The 21,595-nt window shown below is 40.5% G+C and overlaps 1 protein-coding gene across 1 annotated transcript in view; it reads right to left on the bottom strand.

The window, feature by feature from the left end:
* The window catches only part of ARMC2 (armadillo repeat containing 2), a 106,536-nt gene that overhangs the window by 36,262 nt on the left and 48,679 nt on the right, over positions 1 to 21,595 (bottom strand). Inside the window, exons 9-11 of the mRNA XM_045544135.1 lie at positions 17,197 to 17,299; positions 15,633 to 15,856; positions 412 to 557 (exon numbers count right to left, since the gene is read on the bottom strand). Coding sequence (XP_045400091.1) covers positions 412 to 557; positions 15,633 to 15,856; positions 17,197 to 17,299 — 473 coding nt within the window. The remainder of the gene's footprint in view (positions 1 to 411; positions 558 to 15,632; positions 15,857 to 17,196; positions 17,300 to 21,595) is intronic.

Genomic DNA, 21,595 nt, shown 5'->3' with positions numbered 1-21,595 from the left:
CAAACCAAGTCAGATCAGACTTTCTAAGCATTGATCTTCTTTTTGAGTTAAAACTCTTAAGTATTGTTTCCAACTATAGCAGAAAGTTTGCCATGTTTTGTGATAGAGTTCTTTATCTCCAATAAGCTGAGAGGAAGATTAAAACAAACAACCATACACACTAGGATAGTCACAACTCACCAAAGAACTAAAGCTACTTACAATCAATGAATTTAGACTCACACAGAAAATGGAGTCGTTAGTTTAAATCATTCATTCTAAACTTGGGCCACTAGATTTACCTTTTCTGCAAGGTGAAGTAAAAAGCAAAAAAAAGGTTCTTTGCCAATCACACAGGCAAATATTAAAGATAACCCAAAATCTAAGCATCAGCCTTTTTGTAAGGCTACTTCAACTTCTTAGTCTGCCCACCTGAATATTCTGACAATATTGGTACAGACGTCCTTGTCACCCATGTATTGTTCCATCACCGTGCAGAGCTGGGGAATGGCACTGACACTCAGCAGCTTACTTCTTGCCAATGGTGAATCAACCAAGTTTCTCAATGTAGCAGTCACCTAGGATAAAAGCATGCTTGTGACATTTTTTAAAACTGAAAAAATATGGCCACACTAAACAGCACAGCATAATTCATCCCATAAATATCCTTACAGCAGCAACCAAACCAAGCCCCACTATACATCTCCCACCAGAGAATGTGGGCCTAGGCACAAGCAGCAAGAAATGAAAACAAAGAAAACTCAAAAAGGTAAAGAATGGAATGTTAATAAGCAATTAGTATACCCCAAGCCCAGGGTTAAACAGATCATCATCTGAGTTTGTTATAATAACAGTCATAAAATGTTCAGTTGACCCTGCAATAAGCCATATCTGTTCCACAGATTAGAAAATTCCTTTTTTTCCCTTTTGTTTTTGTGTTTGTTCATTTTTGAGACAGAGTCTCACTCTGTTGCTCCGGGTAGAGTGCAGTGGCATCGTCGTAGCTCACTGCAATCTCCAACTCCTGGGCTGAAGTGATCTTCCTGCCTCAGCCTCCCCGAGTAGCTGGGACTACAAGCGTGAGCCACCACACCCAGCTAGTTTTTCTATTGTTTGTAGAGATGGGGGGGTCTCACTCTTGCTCAGGCTGGTCTTGAACTCCTGGCTCAAGCAATCCACCTGCCTCAGCCTCCCAAAGTGCTGGGATCATAGGCATGAGCTACTGCACCCAGCCTGAAAATTCTTGTCCTATATTTTTATAAGTAGCATCAAATGATGATGTGGCTAAGGAATATTTAACATCTTTAGTCTTATTCTCTCTTCCAAGAGGCAAATATTGAGATCCTCCAAATTTGTCTTATTTTGTAAATAAATAAATAAATTCAGTAAAGCTATCCACTTTAGCCTTAGTCTTAGAGTCAAGAAGAGAACAATTTAGTAAATCCATAAAACTAATGTTGCTGGCATCTAATAATTTTAATGTGCAGTGTGGTCTTTCCCTGTGAGATGGTGCAGGCAGGCTACTGATTAAGGGTCGGCGCAGCCCCCCACTCACCAGCCTGGGCCAGCTATATAACCTCCCACAGCACAGCTTCTCATCGGAAAAGTGGAGGTGGTAATGGCTACTCAGTGGTTGTGATGATCCAGTGAGATGAGGTGTGAATGGCATTGCTGGTGCCTGTTTCCTAAGGGTGCTTGAAAATCATGGGCCCCTCACCTTCAAGCCAAATGACAAGGATTCAAGTCCCAAGTCCCTTCCTAGTTATGTGACTGAGGGCAGTCCCTTGTCCCTCTACTTCCCCATTTCCACATCTGTGAAAAGGGACCTACAGTCACTACTCACCTCTCCAGGGGGCTGTGTGTATCAAATGGAAAACACGTAGTAATAGTTTTGTACATTGTAAAGCATTATGTAAATATAAAGCAGCATTATAGCCATAGGTAATAACCTTTTAAAAACAATTATTAAGATGACGTGTATCTCTGGTTTTCTCTTGTAACTACAGCAACAAAAAGATTTTGTGAGTTAAAATATAACTGACTACCTTGAAAACAGAAAATTTAAAAACACTTCACGTCTTTTGGAGTCAATTCAATTATATAACAGTTGAATGAATTCTTCCCTGAAAGTTTCAGTATCCCAAACACTGGAGGGGAAACAAACTATTCAAGCATTCCACTTAACCATGATCTACAATGTGATCTAAGCAAAGGAATGGTTTTTTGTGAAGACTAACGAACCATTCTAGGAATTCCAGGCCATTGCTGCCATAAAATGGAAAATTCTCATCATCTGACCCTGGCTCTACCTGTTCTCTTTCTTCTGAGACAGCCCAGGCACTGGAGCACTACTGGTTTATGTCAATCCAAAGGATGACTCACAAACTTTCCTCCATGGAGACCAAAGAGCACAGATGTCCGTTTGAATCCTAGGCAGATGGAAACCATGGGAAACCACAGAACACCCATTCCAATCTCTGTGCGCACAAACAGTTCCTTTTCCCAGGTTCTCAAGGCTTGAAAAATTGGGCACCCAATTCATAGTCACCTTCTTCCTCCCCACATCTAATCTCTGGAAGGGACGTTGTCAGCAAAAGGGACCATAGTTTCCTTAAGAGCTTGTTTCCTGTCTCAACCTCAATTTTTTCTCCCTCTCAACCCTTATTCTTATCTCATTTTAAAAAGTTAAGACTGTTCCAGGTTGTTTGTTTTGTTTTGTTTTGTTTTTTTCCCTTGAGACAGAGTCTCACTCTAATTGCCCAGGGTTAGAATACACTGATGACATCATAGCTCACAGCAACCTCAAACTCATGGGCTCAAGCAATCTTCCTACCTCAGCCTCCCAGAGTGCTAGGATTACAGGTGTGAGCCCCTGCGCCCGGCCGGAAGCACACAATTATATGTGACATGTCATTTGATTGAAATCTCCATCAATTTACTGCACATATCACATTCTGTGGGGAACACACAGTTGAGTAAGATATTTTAAATATTTCCAAATTTGTCAGTTGTGCTGCTAGAAATAACATGTATGAAATATATACCACACACTAGAAAAATCCATGGTAACACCTTAATAGATGACACCACCATCAACCTAGCTGCTCAAGCCCCAAACCTCACAGACACCCCAGAATCCTGCCTTGCTGCTTCCGGTCACCCTAAGCCCTCCTGGCTTTCTCTCATAGCTCCCAAGATAACATACAGTTCCCTGACCATGGTCTACATGGCCCCACAGATATGGTTTTTACCAACCCCTCAAACTCCGTCTCATACCATATACCCCCCACAAATCCTACTTAATGTCAGGCTACCTAATATGTTTTACCATCTTTCTACTCCCCTAGAAGCTTCAGTGAGGGCATAAACCTCATTTGTCTTTTCACCATTGTGCCCCCAGCTCCAAGTCCACGGCCTGGCACACAGTGGGCCCTCCATGAGCATTTGTTGGTGGAATGAATGGAAGAATATCTGCAAAGGAAAGACTTGGTGTAAACAAAAGGATAGGATATCAGAGAACCATGGGTTAATCAGACAGCCAAGAGATGTTAGGATGATTTGAAAGAAGCAGAGGAATTAAAAATAATGGATGGAAGAAAACTAGACTTTCTAGAAGGGGACTGGCTCCCTGTATATTCATTGCTTATTCTACCTCAACCACCACAGCGGCTCCTTCCCACCCCCGACCCCTTCCCCAGCTGACTGGTCACCTGTTCCACCTCTTCCCTCCATCAGCAGGGAGAGAAGCTGAAGCCCTCGCCATCTCTCACCCACACTCTACAGACCCTGACCGGGCTCCTTCCGCAGTCTCTGCCCGGCCAGCCCACCTCCCCACAGCCGCCCGCTGCTGCCAGAGGGGGCGTCTCCAACCCAGCCTTCCCTGTTCAAAGGCTTCCTCCAACTTCCAGACCCAGCGGGCAGCACCCATGGCCGACATGCTGTTCACCCTCTGAAGTGCAGCCCATCCCTCTGAGCTCATCTTTCTTCTCTCCCTCCCCTCCCCCAACCTCTCCTCCTCCTCCCCCCCACCCCTCCCCAGCCATCTTGCAGACTCTGCAACACCCAGCACCCTCCCTTCCTGCCCCCACGCCTTTGGACACGCCACTTTCTCCATCCAGAGTGCCCTCCCTGACCCCACTCCCCCACCCCTCTCCCACTGGCCGTCTGCTGCTCGTTTTGGGGGACCGAGCTCCGGCTCCCTTCTCCTCCAGGAAGCTTTCCAGAGGCTCCTCAATCACTGCCTCATCCACGTTAACAAACTTTCCTGCTCCTGCCCGTACAGCGGAATCGTCCCCGCTTGTCTCACGCACCTTCTTTCTCTCCCATGGTGAGCGCCTCTAGAGAACAGACCATTTCTTACTCCTCTTTCTACTCGGAGAACAACAATCGTGCTCATAAGAGGATCTTGAATGTTCGATTGCTGGCTGGCTGGCTGGGTGAATGAGAAGGGGAAAGGGGACAGGAATGAGGAGGGGGATGAAAGAAAGAAGGGACAGGGGAGACAGAAAAAGGCTGTTTTTTCCTTTCAGAAGCCTCTGCCCAGAAAGTGCAGAGGTTTAGTGGGAGCCTGGGGAGCCAGGGCTTAGAGCCCGGAGGGAGAAGGCCCAGGAGGCCGTCCCCAGGCAGACGCAGCTCCCACGGCCGCATTCTGAGAGTCTACCACCAGCCTCACCGGGGGTTGGCGTGCGGCACTCAGTGCTGAGACCAGGGGCCTTTTCTGGGAAAAATGGAAAAAGATGGGTGGGAGAAAAGGCCAGCTAAATAATGTGGTCACAGTGAAGGCTAGTTCCAAGCCAGCACACTCAACTCTGAACTTTGCTCTGATTTTTGAATTCATTGTATATAAGTGAAAATTAAAAATCACATACGAACTCTTAGCTGCACAGAGATAAATCTGCGGAGATCATTAATGAGTCCTGGCTCTGCGGCGGTCTTTCTTTCCCACCCCTGGGCCTGACCCCAAAGCAGGAAGTCACCAAAGTCCAAGCTTCATGCCTGGAGAAATGTATCCATTTCTTTCTTAACTTTCTGTTCTAATTTATATTATTTCTAACTTTACCTGGGGACCTATTTTTCTTTTTTACTGTATACAGTTTTTTAAACCACCTCAAATCCATTATTATTAAAAAACATAGGCCGGGCGCGGTGGATCGCTCGAGGTCAGGAGTTCGAGACCAGCCTGAGCGAGACCCCGTCTCTACTAAAAATAGAAATAAAAATTATCTGGACAACTAAAAATATATATAGAAAAAAAAATTAGCCGGCATGGTGGCGCATGCCTGTAGTCCCAGCTACTGGGGAGGCTGAGGCAGGAGGATCGCTTAAGCCCAGGAGTTTGAGGTTGCTGTGAGCTAGGCTGACGCCATGGCACTCACTCTAGCCCGGGCAACAAAGTGAGACTCTGTCTCAAAAAAAAAAAAAAAAAAAATACATATAGGTTAAATAAACGCATAGATTCTTGTTTAGCTGTTAAAGTACTTACTAGAGCAAGTCCTAACATCTTAAATGCCCTTTCACCAAAAAATGGCAAATCGAAAAACATGAGTTTTAATTCTTATTTTTCTCATCTCCTAATTTGCAACCCTGTGGGTCAGATATACTGAGTCAGAAGGCAGCCAGTGGGAAGAAGAAAAAAGAGAAGAAAATGGAATTAATAATCCTCAAAGAGGATTATTAAACATTTAAGTGTCCTTGCTTATTAACAGTGGTTAGATAATGTCTGAGACAAAAGGGAACCTAAATTTTTGGTAAATATCAGGAAGAAACATTCCATTGTGATTCTGGTTACTAATCTGCTGCTGAAAAATGACTGAGCTCAACTCTAGCACTTTCTTTCTGGTGCTCACTTTTCTGAGGCAGTTTCCTCTCTCTTTCCCAAACTCTTTGATCTTAACAGGTACTACCCCAAATCAGGTAAAACGCCTGGTGAGTTTGGCAAAGCTGCCTGTCTCCTGTTGCATTAGTTGGGCCTTAAAGTTCTCATTGTGCAATCAACATTGGGAGACCCATTTTAAAGGTAAAAATATATTAAGAAGAGATTAGATAATTTATAAATGCACAAACAGCATTTTAATACAGTAAAATCAGAACTCAAAAGATTTAGCCTCTATTTTTACAAGTTGACTATGGGTTCTTAGTTATCAATTTCAAATTGTGCTTTCAACTATTAATTTTAAAACCTTAGCAAACACAAGAAATCTTTGTCTTAAAATATAGGGCCCTCATGCCTTAGATCACTGGACTTGAGGACACGACACAGGCCCAGCAGCTGTGGCCCCCTTCCCAGCATTCTCTTCTGCAGAGCAGGGGCACAAGGTGGGGAGGGCTGCTTGGTTGACCTGAGCCTCCATACACTGCTCATTTCCAGAGTGGACGACTCTGGCTCTTCCCTTTGCACTCTTCCTCCCTCAGAGTGCTCAGTCCCCAGGGGACTCACCAGCTTCTGCCCTCGAAGGCAACCAGCCATCAGAGCTGCCCCAGATCAGAGGGGCTTGTGACTCACAGCCCACCACAGAACTCCCAGTTAGGTGCATCAGCAGTTAAACTGGCTTTTTGGCTAGCCCAAGAACTTCACCATCAATCACAACATCGTTCTTTGAGAAACAGTTTCCCAATTTCAAAAAACCAGCTTTCAAAGAAACCTTTGGAACATAATGCAATTGAACACTGTACCACTAAGAGTTTAGAAGTAGTACCATGCTTCCTCAACCAAATCCAGTGTCAAGATTCAGTTTTATTTACTTTTATACATCAAATGCTCTTATGCAAAAGATCTGAGCAGCTGGCTACTTTATAGGTTATAAAGCTATCTCGTGAGCTGTACCTCATTTGCTCCCTAAAACAACCCCATAAGGCAAATAGAAAAGGTATTCTGTGCCCCACTTTTCAGAAGAGGAAACCAAAACTCAGAAAGTCTACCAGCTTCCAGGTAGGCTGGTGTCCTGGGCCTCTGACTCCTTCTATGTTGCCTCCCCCACTCTATTTGGCATTTGTCTCTAAAAGCATTTCTCAATAATCTGGGATAGCCATAACCCAAATCCCCTGAGCTTTATCGCAACTTAACTGCCAACTGCAAAATGGTTTACTTCCCGCTGATGATGTGAAAGAATAAATACAGCCGCCAGAGACCGCAAATAGTGTCAAATGATTTAAGACCAAAGCCACCATTTTCCAACCTCAGCTAAACCATCTCCGTCTATTAATAAAAGCACATTCATTTTTTTGGATTTGTGCCCAATTGAGACCACATATATGCCAAAACCAGAGCATATGTGGTAACCCAAGAAGTTTCATATTGTCTCATATATGATTAGTACAGTTCTGAGACAAAAGAAACCAATGACAAGATGCCACTGTACATTAATACATGAAACCACTGATACCAAAAATTTCTAAACATTTTATTGGAGTTTATTAGGATATATGCATCTGGAAGTAATATTAATTCATAGACCTCAGTAACACTTGGTGCCTGTGCACAGAGGCCCGTTTGGCACATTCCTACCATGGGTGGCCTACTTCAGCAGGAAATGGGTCTGTCCTCCTCAAATCTCCAATGTCCTACTTTGAGACTATTTAATATTTGCCTGTGTTTATTATTGTTTCTCCATATGCTGCCTCTATGTCAGTTGCCTTGGTAAAATGAGCAGCTAGCTGATTCTTCTAGTTGTGACTATCATACGTATCAATATGGGAGAAATTTCGAATGTCGTATAGACTATATAATGACTATGCAGCAAAACAAGAAAAGGAGTCTGAAAAAGATAACGCATTAAGAACTTAACTTCGAAGCAATGACCCTAGCTTTCACAACTGCACGTTAAAGCGAGTGACATTTCTTCACTGTCACAACAAATACATCCACAGTGAGGAGATGAGGCTGAGCAGACAGCACACTAACTGAAGGCAAATGGCTCTCCTCAGAAACGGTAGGCAGGCGTGGGTACTTATTACCACTCGCCTCTTCCTTGCTGCTGAGGAGACACCCATTAGCTTAATACCCCTGGCAACCCCCACCCCCACCTCCTGATTGGTGAGCTGGAGATAGAAACCAGGCATTCACAGCCCAGCCCAACCCCTACTTGGTCCCTCTCTTCCCTTCCTCTTTGAAAGTGAGCTTCCATCAGAACACAGGGTGTTCTCCTCTGCTCCTCCAGGGACAGAGTGGCCTGTGACTGGACAGGTAAATCTAACTGGAGGGTTCAGGATTAGAAGGCATGCTGCACTGTCTGGGGGATGGGCACGCTTGTAGCTCTGACTTGGGCAGTGCAAAGGCAATATATGTAACCACAACATTTGTACCCCCATAATATTATGAAATAAAATATATATATATATTTAAAAAAAAAAAAAAAAAGAAAGCATGCCTGCCTCTGCTATGAGCTATGTCCTGCAACCATGGTGATAACCATCCCCCAACCCCATCTTCCTTAGTCTCTTATTTCTAATTCCCAAACCTAAGGCATTATGTGTTTAGGGTCTCTGAGTCTCCCCGAGTCTTCAGATCTGCTATCCTGGAGAATCAGAGAAGAATATGAGTTGCCTTTAGGCAGCTCCTTCCCAAGAAAGGGAAGAGAAGGGAACAGAAAGAGTCAGGGTCCTGAATGCCTACTCTCCCATGCCAGTTGGGTGACTGGTGAGTTATACTACAGGATTTTTTTTTTTTTTTTTTGAAAAAGGCTAGTCAAGTGATGGAACAAAGGAATCTGTCACTGGTTGTGATCAATTAGTTGTAAACACCACTGCGCTCGGACCCGCCGTACTGGCTATTCTTTTACAGGAAGGAAACGTCATAAGTAGAAAATAGCTGTCCTCTTCCCACTAACAAATAGATCATTAAAAAATTAGCAAGCCTAGTAATCAATATCAAAGACTGTAACTCCTAAAAAAGTTTTATCTAATTCCAAAAACAATATGCTAAGGAAAACAAGCCAGGTGTAGTACTCTAGGTAACTGCATTGTGTCCCTATCAATTCCCAGTTTGATGATGTGCAACGGTGATGTAAGACGTCCCCACTGGGAGAAGCTGGGTGCTGGGTACACAGGGCCTCTCTGTACTATTTTTGCAACATCTTGTGAATTTATACTTAGCTCAAAATAAAAGTTTAAAAAAGTACCAGACACAAAAAAGTACACTCTGTATTTTCCATTTACATGAAGTTTTAGAACAGGCAGAGCTTATCTATGGTGAAAGAGACCAGAAAAATGGTTCCCTCTGGGGGTTTGGAGGGCGCCAATCAATGAGAAGAGGTGGGAACACATTTCTGAGGTGACAGAAATCTTCTGTATCTTGATAAGGGTGTGGGCTACATGGCTTCATACTTTTGTCAAACTCATCAAACACATTAGATCTGAGCATTACACTGTAAATAATACCTTAACTAAAACAATAAGAAATAACCTCATCTGCTGCTTCCTATTAAAGCAAACCCTTCAAAAGAAATGCTTTAAAGTGTTTTTTGTTTAATTATCAAGTCTCCAATAAAATTATCTGTATGAATTTAAGAAATATAATTACGGGAATATTTGCTCCCATTTTATAGGTACGCAGTTTATTTCCTCCAATAATCCATTGGGTGGCTGCTGCCACCTTGGTTCTGACTCCATGGTCTGAAGAGGTAGGCTTCCAACACACAGGGTTAAGCAACAGAAAGAGAATTAACATAATTTCCAGCTTACGAATGCATACTCTTAATAATGGAATTTTCTAAACACCTAAATACAAATGTATTAATCTCTACATATAAAAGCTAGTGAATATAACTAAAGCAAGACTGAAAAGCCCCCAACCACTTTGGTATAACCCTTAATTACTAATATAACTTAAATCACTGTTTAATTGAATCCCCAGACTTCAGCTGAGGACCTCTCTTAAATCCCCCAAATCCTGAAGCAGAGAGTAACCAGCTCTGAGAGCTTGGGGTCCAGTATGTCCCCATGTCGGTGATGTAACTAACATGCCTTCCAGTTTTAGTTTCCTTCAGCACTCCTCTGCATGTGGCTTGTCAAAGCCAGAAAAACAAACAAAAAAAAAGATCAGAGATTTGAAATCCATCTTGAACTCTGTCATCTTAATTTCTTGAGATTAAAATTTTCTCTCATCAGAAGTAATTGCTTTTTGAAGCTTCAGGCTTTGGTAATTTTGATCTTATTTTACTTAACAAATTTCTGGTGAGTGCCTACTCCACGCCATGCCCTGTTCTAGGTGCTGTACTAGATCATCTTATGTCATTTCCCCAATTGCCCTTTAAGGCAGGCGCATTGAGCCCGTTAGAGATGAGGAAAATGAGGCTCAGAGGTGAGTGGGCGGCCAGCTCCGGCCGTGGACTCCAGAGCAGTGCACTTTGCACTGGTCCACGCGGCAGCACTGAGCCCCGCCCCAACACAGGGGTACAGAGCCCAGTGGCCCATCAAGGTTCTGAAGGATGAATGCTGAACACCGTAGTGGACCCAGATAAGCCAAAGTGGGGAGCTCACTCTAGGGCTTTCAAATTAAAAAAGAAACCAACTATATCAAAATATCTTTTAATTTAAAAATATAGAGATAAAGAAGTCATGTAATTCCATAACCAAAACATAAATAGGTAAATAAATAATTTAAAAAGGAAATCAGGTAAGTTTTGAAGACAGCAAGAGAGCGTGCTAGGAGATGGATCCCTTGCAACATGACCCCACCCCACCTGCCTACTCACACTGCTCCTTACCAAGTGGCTGCATTCCTCTTCCCCTGTCTGCTCTCTGCAGCATTTGCCAAGGCTGACCCATCCTTGCTTGGAAAATTTCTACTCCCATACATTGTCCTTAATTTTCTGGTCACTTCCTTTTCTCTTCCCACTGCACAGATGAAGCCATTTTACAGAATCTGTCCTCAGCACCCTCTATGCTTTCTGTAGTCTCTCCTTGGGTCATGTCTTTGTCTTTCGTGACTTCAACTATCACTTTCACATAGACAATCCTAAATCTGTGTTTGTGGCCTTGCTTTTCCTTCTCAGCCTTGGCTCATACTCCATTTGCCTACTTGACAGGTCCACTTGGCTATTCTGTTGGCACCTTAAAGTTTTATATTAAAGCTAATTACATAATTTCCTTCCCTCCTCTCACCAAATCCAGTTCCCTTGTATAAATCTCTAATTTTTATTAATGATATCATTTATTTTCTGAACCATCCAGGTTCAAATTGTCTCAGTCACCTCTCTGTTCAATTCACTGTCGTATTCCCCAAACTCTAAAAACAAAGGGAAGGAGCAAAGACGGGGAAGGAAAGGACTGACCTTCCCGAGAGACTTCCATTTAGAAAAAGGAAGAACATGACACGGGTGGGGTACTGAGCGCAGAGGGGGAAAGGATTTGGATCTGCAGGAGCCTCTGGGGAGGTGCCTGCAGGGTTCAAGGCCAGAGAAGTGAAAGGGGGGGAGGGAGAGCAAACCATGTTGCCTGGGGCTCCGCAGAACAGTGCTAACTACAAAAATAGTATCTCTAAAGCAGAGAAAGAATGCATTTCTCCAAGGATTGAATTCAAATCAAATGAGTCAGGCTATAAAGAAAAAAAAGTTTGGAAATACAAATGAATCCAAAAAATAAGAATGCAAGTTCAAGTCAATCTGAGTTTTAGTAGTTACATTATACACCCATAAGTTACCTAGCTGTAAATGTGAGCACACTGAGACTTTCCTCAATTACAGCAAAGCAGCTTTGTACACGATGTTCTCAAGACACAGAGGACACACGAGACACGGGGAGAATAGGGCTTGCTTGTGATTATGACGCAGAAGACTCTCCTCCATTCCCCAGCAAGGGGCACAGCGGAGACCAAAACAGACTTGCTGATGGAGGTGACTCTGGGAATTTTCCTCAGCTCTGGTGTTACACCTTCCTGATTGTTGGCCTTTAAAGGTCAAAGACGAAACCTAACACCTTCTGATAATCCATTCTAGATCCACACTGACAGATCCCTGTTTCTAGGTGTCACCTCCTTGGGTGATGCAATTTACTACTGGCATTTAGAGGCCTTGCCAGTTAGCTGGCCTATATTTCTCCTTTTCCAGGTTTCAGGGAGCTCTCCCTAAATTCTAGTATTTTGGAATTTAGTGAACATGCAGTTTAACCCGCTTCACTCTTATGGCTTTACAGATAAATTCATGTCTCCAGTTTTGCCCAACTGGGAGTATGAATACATCGACTTGGTGCACAGATGGCCCCTCAGTTCCTCTGAGCGTCTCGACCGTCTCAAAATGCGATTACATGTCTGACATGCAGAGCTGAATGCAACATTGGCCATGTGGAAGTACCACGGTCTTGTGGAAGAATAAGGCATTGAAATACTATTACCTGGATATAGGGGCCTCCAAAAAGCAGGTGCTTAATGGTAGTAGCTCTCTTGTCGACCACCCAGCCATGCCTGGCACACAGTAGCCACACCACAAACACTTGTGAAATGAATGTCTCTTGATTTCAGCCACAGGATGATAAATATAGGCATACGTGTATGTATACACATACATATACGTAAGAAACAACACAAAGAAAACCTTCCAAAGCTCAACACTGTAGTATTTTTTCCTCTAAGCAACATTAGTCCATTTGCTATGAAGGAGCTTTTCTTTCACATCCATTCCTTTATCTCTATCACAATCGGTCTAAAATCTAATTACAGAAATGCCTCTTAATCGGGGCTACCATTTCTGAATCTTAGCCCTCCAATTTGTCATGTACCACGGACACATTCTCCTCCCATCACTTTGCAGCTTTTTGGTCTTTATCAGTTTAATATCTTGTGCACATTCATCTTCCTGCCACTGAGATCGCATCTCGTCATCCCCACACAGTGGCCTCCCACCACTCCCCGTTGCGCCAAGGCCACTCTCCACAGCCTGGTGTTCAAGACGAGCCCCACGACGGTGCCATCGAATCTCACCTCCCACAGCTCACCACACAACTCCTCTGCTCTGGACAGCCCTACCTCGTCAGCATCCCCAAACACACCTTGTTTATTTCCTACTTGAGTATTCAGCATCCTTTTGTCCCAGTTTCCCAAATCCTGCCCAACTTTCAGAGCCCAGCTTTAGAAGATGTTTTCCACTCTTGCGATGGGCTCTGGCAGAGCTGCTTTAGGGAAACAGAACGACTCTAGCACTGCACCAGATGCGACAGCACACTAAGGTCTGTAAGGTGAGGTCCGCAGAAGGTGTGCTAAAGCTACTGAGGTTCTCGGGTGGAGAGTCTTAAAGGAGATGCAGTCACACCATCCAGCGTTGTCTGCTTGTATCTTTTTACGCCCTTGTCATATTCTCTCTGGCTTGCAAACATTACTATATTAGTATTATTATTATTACAGCCACAAGTAAATTATTTATTTTTCCACTGAACAAAGCTTCTTTTAACAATGCTTCATGAGCTGGAGTTACCAGGTTCTGAAAGCTGGTATAAATAAACAATTCAGTTTGTGGCCAGATCTGTCTGGCTGAATTTGCCCATGAATTGGCTGGTGAAAAATAAATCAGTTAATGTTACACATTCACAAGAGCAGAGGTTTTCATCTGCTTTTGTGGTGAAGTCAGTGTTGCTTACATTTTATCATTCAGATGATACAAAACAGCTTTTCTTTGTTTGAATTAAATAGGAGGAAATGTTCTTTCAGGAGATTCTGCAAATGACAAAGCCTAAAACAATGTCTCCCTCCTCACCAAATCTGTAAACACATACACAGTGATATGGTTGATGCGAATGGCATTCAGCGACCGTGGCAGGAGCACGTTCTCAGGTGGAAGTGACAATGGGCTCCACTCTCCTCTGCTGGACAAGGGTGTGGGGTGCCGACTGTGACCCGAGTGAGGCCTCACCCATGCCAGATCCTAGGCAGGTTCAAAGGAAGGCTTTGGAGACAATGACAGAACCCGCTGTCATCAGGTGGTGTAAGTGGCTGCGGGCAGTGAGGAGAAGGTTCTGCAGCGCCCCCTAGAGAGGCGCACGGACGTTGGGGGAGGAGAGGGACATCTGCCCTGTGAGTCAGTTTGCACCTGAGGATGATGAATCCAGGGGAAAGCGAAAGATAAGAGGAACGCAGGGAGTCATATGCTACACTTACTGGCACCCCAGAGGGCCCGTTTCTTGACTGGATGTAGTTTTGGTCACAATAACACTCAATGCTCAATGCTCCTTTATACCAAGTGGCCATATATACATACATATGTATAAACACACAGTGATATACCTGATGCAAATGACAAACTATTTATATTATAAATTAAATAAATCTAAAGAGTTGACTCAAGGGGTTTTTACTGTGTATCGTTAAATGAGGAAAGAGACATACATAAAATTTCCCATTTTTGAAAACCTATGTGTGTACTAGAAGGTGCTAAACACATCAGTGCGAACAACACTGATTAACTGGATCGACCAGAAGGAGAAACAGGGAAGGACGAGGATGAGAGAAAACAAATGAAAGTGACTAGTAAAAATAGCAGGTTCCACGATAAAAGTAAAAATTATATGGATGCTTATGAATGACTACCAAAATGTTGGAGGTGTGTTAGTATGTTATCTCAGGGTGAAAATATTTCAGGTGATTTTTATACTCTTCCTTCTACTTTTCTACATTTTAACAGGAGAGACAATCATTCTATAATCGGAAATAACTATTTTCACTGAGAGAAAAATTTGAATGATTGAGTAACATTGGCAGCATGAAAATAATGTTTCTTAAGTCTTCCTAGCCAAAACATAGCATACCAGTAGGATTTGGTATCGTTCACGACTAAAAGAGGTTTTTACAACCTTCTTCAAAATGGAGATAGAGCACAAAGTTCAAAATTAATAATCATCATAAATATTTTAAGCATCTTGAAGGCAGGGCCTAAATCTAATTTTTAATACACTTTCCCAATGGCTTAGAGTACTCTGAATGCTCAATAAATCCTCATTAAATGACAAGCACATTTCAAATCTCATGAGTTATTATATCAAAGATGCTATTATTTGATATGCAAAGACTATTAAAGGGTAAAATCTCATCTAAAAAAAGAATATGAGAGCTGGAGGTGCTCCAATGAAAATAATTTAACTATGAAATTTAATCTGCCACTAAAGAAGTAATAAAACTCTAACACATAACAAAATTTGTCTTCCTGTTCTGGTCATATTAAATGTACCCAGTTTTGTTACCTGTGTTCCTGTAATCTCAGGGCTGCATGTTATCTACACACCCCCTTCAATGACTGTCCACTCAACATCATTGTAGATACAAGAGTCATGATATTAGCTGCCAGTCATCATAAACGATGTCCAGGCCGGGACTGTCTTCAAAACTCTAAAGGGCCTGTTAAAATTCTGACGATAACATGCAATTGTTTTGCAAACAGCTGTAATTTTTTCATTCTTCCAGGCCTGCTTTCTCTGTGGGGCAGTGGAAACGAATGTCTGTATGCTGTGTGGAGAGCTGCTCTGTGAAATCCATGGAATAGCCTGTCCCGGGCAACGGGCATCTGGCACCCACGGGGCAGAGATGGGGCACTGGCCACCCTTGATCCCTGAGGCCAGGCACCCTCACCTGACTGTAGAGCCCTCTCATATACCCATTCTTTTAAATAGAAACTGATATTAGGTAACATGAAAACTAATTTTACATATCTAACCTTTTGAAGTAAAATACTTACCTGAACTAACAAGTGGCCCAAATTAGGTGAACATGTACCACATTTCTTGGTGTTCTCACTTATTTGCTTTATCAAATCCATCAGTATATCCACAGCACCTTTGTTGATTATTTCATTACGAAATTCTGGATTTCCAGAAAGGAATTTTATAGTTCCCATACAGTACAAAAAAGCTTCAGTGTTAGTGTGCAGGTCTTCACTTCTCAGTACTTCCAATAATGATTCTGTGAAAAAGATGATTATAAATATACAACTATACCAGCTGGAGAGAAATATATTAAAGCACTTATATGTGAACATCAAATACAATTTGTAAAATATGTTCATCAAAACCTACATTCAAATGCTTGGTAAGGGTTACTCATATGTTACAAAGAGAAAAGCTTACTTTTAGCTAAAACAAATCTCTATAATGGCAATGTCAGCAAAAGGATGGGATTGCTAATCTATAAATGAGAAAGTATTCTTTTAATTAAATGCCATTCCTTGCCTCTTACTACTATTTATCAGCCTTTATTTTTAGTTATAAAATTTTTGAGTTACTATAGAATAATTAAAGCAATTTAAGAGTTAAATTTCAACAAACATTTAAGAATATATTTGTTGCTGTATCAATGGGAAGTTAACCAAGATAGGAGCTTTAAAAAGTCTCAATCACTATAGAAAAAAGCAATTTGAATATAACATCCATCCTTTCCCAAGGTAACTTAAGAACATCCAAATATAAGTACTAGGTTTTAGGAGTAATCCAGGCAACTCCAATAAGGTTAATAACGAATATCTCGCATTTAATTTAATTAACGTCACTGTAATCATTTGTTAGACTCTTTCTTTGTTTTCAATCTATAATTCTTAGTTAGTTGATTCAATGTTAGACATTTCTTTCAGCACTGATTTTGTCCCTGTCTATGGAGGTTAAAAAAAAAAGAGAGATCATTTATCCTATGTTGCAAAAAGAGAACTTAAAGTATTTTCAAACACATGTCTTCTCTTATATCAGCAAAATTAATGCATAAAAGATTTCCACTTAGGTAACTATTTAAGCATCTTAATTATTTAGGGGTATGTCAAGGATGAGTCTTCCAAACAGCTCATGAGAAAAAAAAATTAAGGAAAAAGAATTAGGCATTATGAGCTAGATAGAGTGTCTCTACCCACATATTTGAAATATTTTGATGTCAGATTTCTATAATAGTTATGGATGTCTTTCAATTTTTAGTCATTCCTACTACATTAAAAGACTAAAATTTTCAATTATGTCAAATACTATTAAATACATTTTTCTAATAGTAAATCCAAGTCCAGGTGTTGAATTTTTAAACAGAGAACACTTTGTAAAGTCACATAATGTTACTATAGGCATTTAATAAAAAAAAGCAAACTATCAAAGGATGCATTAAACTGAATGTGGAAATCCCAGAGAAGGACAGAACATCACATAACTTCTGCGTTTTACTAGAAAATAAAATATTCCTGCTATCATTAATTATAAATTTTCTCCCTAAACTTTTCATTTATACTCAAGTACAACATTTGCTCTATGGTAGCACTGAATGATACTCACCCAGAATGCTATCATTTTGAATCAAAGAATCGTTCTTCTCACTCCGGCTAATTTTAAATATAAGTTTGCAGACATTAAGAAGATTCTTTCTACTCACTTTAAGCTGCAGAGAAAGAAAACATATTTCTGTTGCAGAGGGAAATAAAGACATTCCATATTTTGAAAAACACAAACATCTATTTTAAAAGTGCAAGAGTATTTTTAAACATAAAGAAAAGTTCTAAAGAAATCAAAACTTAGAAAAATTTAGGACACATATTGGTCAACTATGGTATCTAATTAACTCAATTATAGTAAATACAATAAAGTGATCTTTAGAGTAAGAACATTTTAATGATAAGCATTTATTTCTTCATAAAGTTTCACATTACAATGTGAGATTATTAATTACTTTTAAAGGAGTATATGAGGAAGAAAGGAGGATAGGACAAAGTTAATAAATTTAATTAAATAGAGTAATTATTTTAAAACACAAAAGTAAAGGAAGATGAATACCAAAATTACATATTAAACTAATTTAGAAAAGAATATATAATGGAGGTGAAGAAAGAGAAAAAAGAGGGAAAATATTGCCCTATCATTTGTGTAACAGAAAATCAAAAAGTAATACTGTTTAATTAGATAATACATATATATTTATTTTTAAGGCTATTTCTGGAATGCTTTGAGATGATCACAAGTAATGTTCAAAGTTGAGATTTAACTTCTAAATCATACAAAAATATCTAAGTAAATTAAATACAGGGGCAATACGGAAGTACACTTCTTATAAAAAAGTATAGTCTAGGACTGAATGAATCAAATGGTGTAATTAGCTGTATATTTATCTAACGTAGTAAAAAATAAAAACAAAAAAAATCCCAAATATCCAGTATTAGGGATGGTCTAAGAAATTGTGGGACATCAATACTATTCCTATTCAGCTGTCACAAAAAAAGTACAACTGTGAACACTATGTTTAAAAAGAAAAACATTTATAACCTACTGTTAGATGGGAATATTATGTGCCCTTATTGCAACAGTGTAAAAATATGTAGGAATAAGGTCATCTGAACAAACAAAAATTTCTGTGTGAAAAGGATGGCATATAGGTCATTATTATTATTAAAAAGTATCTTTAAAGTTGTCTTTAATAATGCTTATTAATAGAGTTTTCAGTTAGTTTAAAAAGGGATAATAGGACTTGTCAGACATATTTGTTAAAGATTCATTCTGTGTTTGATCCACAAATACTTACAGAGCACCTGCTGTGTCCCCAGCGTGGTGCTGTTCACTGCAGGAGACACCAAGACGGACAGGCCAGCCCCACGCTGGAGGCACAGGGAGGGCAGCTCTGCCCACTGCGCAGCCTCTGCCCGCCCCTCCTGCACCGGACCCTTTATGGAAGTTATTTCAGAGCAACCTTGCAAATCAGATGCTGTCATTCCCAGTTTGCAACTGAGGAGTGTGTACCTCAGCCAGGTCGCAGAACCATCTTGGCATCACCTGGGCATGTATGAGGAATGCAGAATCTCAGGCCCCGCCCAGCCCTACTGAATCAGAATTCACATTTTAACAAGATCCCCAGGGGATTCATGTGCACATTGAAGTCTGATAAGCATTGTTGTGCGAGCCTCAAAAACTGTCACAGAATGGAGATTCCTTCTGTTCTCAGGAGGAAAAAAGGAAATGGGACTTTAAGAAAATTTTTTTATTTAGGTGTTTAAAATAATATTGTTTAAAACCCCAGAACATAAGCTGACTTAAGAAAACGGGAAAACATTTCTTTATCAATGGAAATATATATTATTTTTATTATTTGGGAATATACTTGAATCAGTTGACTATCTTCTATTAGACTGTGAGTCCCTGAGGTCAAAACCATGATTTATTACTCTTTCTATGTGTGGCATGTAGCATGTGTTCCAAACTTAATAAAACTTGTTGAATAAATGAATGACTATAACTCTCTCCTCAGCCACCAAGTCTTACATTTATAGTAAAAAGTTGCAAAGAAAAAAAACAAAACTGGCATCAGTGTTTCCAGCAAAACAACAACCAAAAAAAAAAAAAGGAAGAAAGAAAAGACACCCACAATTTCCAGCCCTGCTATAAATTAAAGCAAATTCAAAGCATTCAAAGCAAATCCTGTAACTTCTCCATTCATAACTGTAAAATTACGACTGTAAGACAGGAAAAGATAATAAAATATTAAATTTTATGCATGGAAAGTAGATTATCTTATAAAAACAATTTCTCTACCACTCTCCATTCCCTTTTTTCTGCTTTATTTTCTTCCATAGTACTCAGCACCCTCTGGCACTTGTATTTACTGCCTGTCCACTTGCGTCCCCGCTACAGTGCCAGCCCAGAAGGCAGGGGCTATTTTATTAGTATTCACTTGTATTCCCAATGTCAAGAAGAGTCCCTGGCACAAAATAGGCTCTGAGGTAGGATAGTTTTCTTTTTATGTTAACAATATTAATAGTTTGTCCTATTTAAAGCAAATTTGGCAACCTAAAGTAAGAGAAGTTTAAAAATGACTCATAATGCTACCACTATAAATAATCACAGTTGACATATTGGTATTTCTTGTCTGTTTTTTCCCCTGTACATAGAATGCTAGATTTTTTTCCCCTCCTGAATATAGTCACATTCATACTGTATATGTTTGTACTCTTTAAAAAATCACAATATAGACTGATATATTTTTGTAAGAGTTTTTGATACAAGGATTAAAATTAAGATGGCTGCCTGGCAAGCCCCCATTTAACCAAAAAATGCAAGAAATCAAAACAACTAACATTATGCTTATTGAATGTTTTCAACTACGAATAATTATAAATGTCTGAACTATATATTAAACTGATAGATGGAATAAATATTGGCAGAAAGAAGTCGTAAAAAACTTCTTGGTCCCATACATCTTTAGTTTTTGCTGATTTTAATTCTTCAACAGTTCTAATGATGTGGTCTTTTAAAATTTACGTAGAACTCCACCACCAAGGCCTAAGCTAAACAAGATTTTACCGGGAATGTTATGGGAGATTCGGGCCATAGATGGGAAGTTGGACTTGATGGTTCCTTCTGACCTTCTGGTTCTGTAGTTGATCAGAAGGCCAACTGACCCAACTCCGCACTCTGGAGTTTAGTCTAGAGTCTTGCCCCTGGTTCAGCAAGGCAGTCAGTGTCACAGACAGGGCTTTATCTAATCATACGTTTAGTTCAGAATGTGTTCACTGCCTGGCAGATCACTTAGCTTTTTGCCCTAAAATAGTTAAATTGTGCCATGTATATAATCAATTTGAATGACACCATTAATAACCAATATATTTTCTCTGCAAAGCATTAATAAACTCTCTCTCTCTCTCTATCTTTCTCTGTCTCTCTCTCTCTTCTTTCTTTCTTTTTTTGGGCTTGGTATGGAACAAAATGTCTAGGATCCAGATTAAAATAGCAAAGGCAATCGTTGGCCAGCTGCTACACCAGCAGAGCCCTGGAGTGATGTAGAGTGAAATCACCACTTCAAAGAAATGTTGCTTCCTGCGTCACATACCACAGCTTTTAAAAAGAGAGTTAATAGTTTAAGATGACAGCTAAATAAGAATATAGCCTTCTATCAATATAACACAGAATATATGTTCAGAATGTTCTGTTTTATGGCCATGTGAGGTGGCCCATGCCTATAATCCTAGGACTTTGGGAGGCCAAGGTGGGAGGATTGCTTGAGGTCAGGAGTTCAAGACCAGCCTCAGCAAGAGTGAGACCCCGTCTCTACAAAAAATAGAAAAAATTAGCTGGGCATAGTGGCATGTGCCTGTAGTGGGGAGGCTGAAGCAGGAGGATCCCTTGAACCCAGGAGTTTGAGGTTGCAGTGAGCTATGATGACGCCACTGCACTCTACCTGGGGGGACAGAGCGAGACTCTGTCTCAAAGTAAATAAAAGAAAAGAAAGAAGAGAAGAGAAGAAAAAAGAAAAGAGAAAAGAAAAATATTCTGCTTTGTGAAAGACCTGATTATCAAAATGAGAAATGGTGGACAATCTTTAAACTATTAGTAAGCATGCCAACACTTACCTTCACTGTGGTACTGTAAGAGTTTAAATTCTATAAATTATGCGGTGTTAACATTAAAACTTTGACTTTTATGAAACCAGGTAAACAAAGCTTCATTTATTTGGTTTAGCGGCTCTCTTAGAAAGTTCTGTAATAATTGTGGCTTATCTTTTGGTTCAAACCGTTTACGCCTGTGACAACAAAGTGCTCCCCTCAAACATTGATATCATTTTGCTCAAGACAAAGTTTCTACAGACGTTTATTCCGTGCAGACCTTTTCTTCTAACACCCGTGACCACGGAGGTCGCTTCCCGTGACCATACACAGCCGTTATTCTGTTTCACACTTGTTCCTAATGCACCTGG

The sequence above is a fragment of the Lemur catta genome, chromosome 2 (assembly GCF_020740605.2).
Source record: "Lemur catta isolate mLemCat1 chromosome 2, mLemCat1.pri, whole genome shotgun sequence".
Lineage (NCBI taxonomy): Eukaryota > Metazoa > Chordata > Mammalia > Primates > Lemuridae > Lemur > Lemur catta.
The sequence above is the reverse complement of the archived record's forward strand: the minus strand, read 5'-3'. Positions and strand labels throughout refer to the sequence as shown.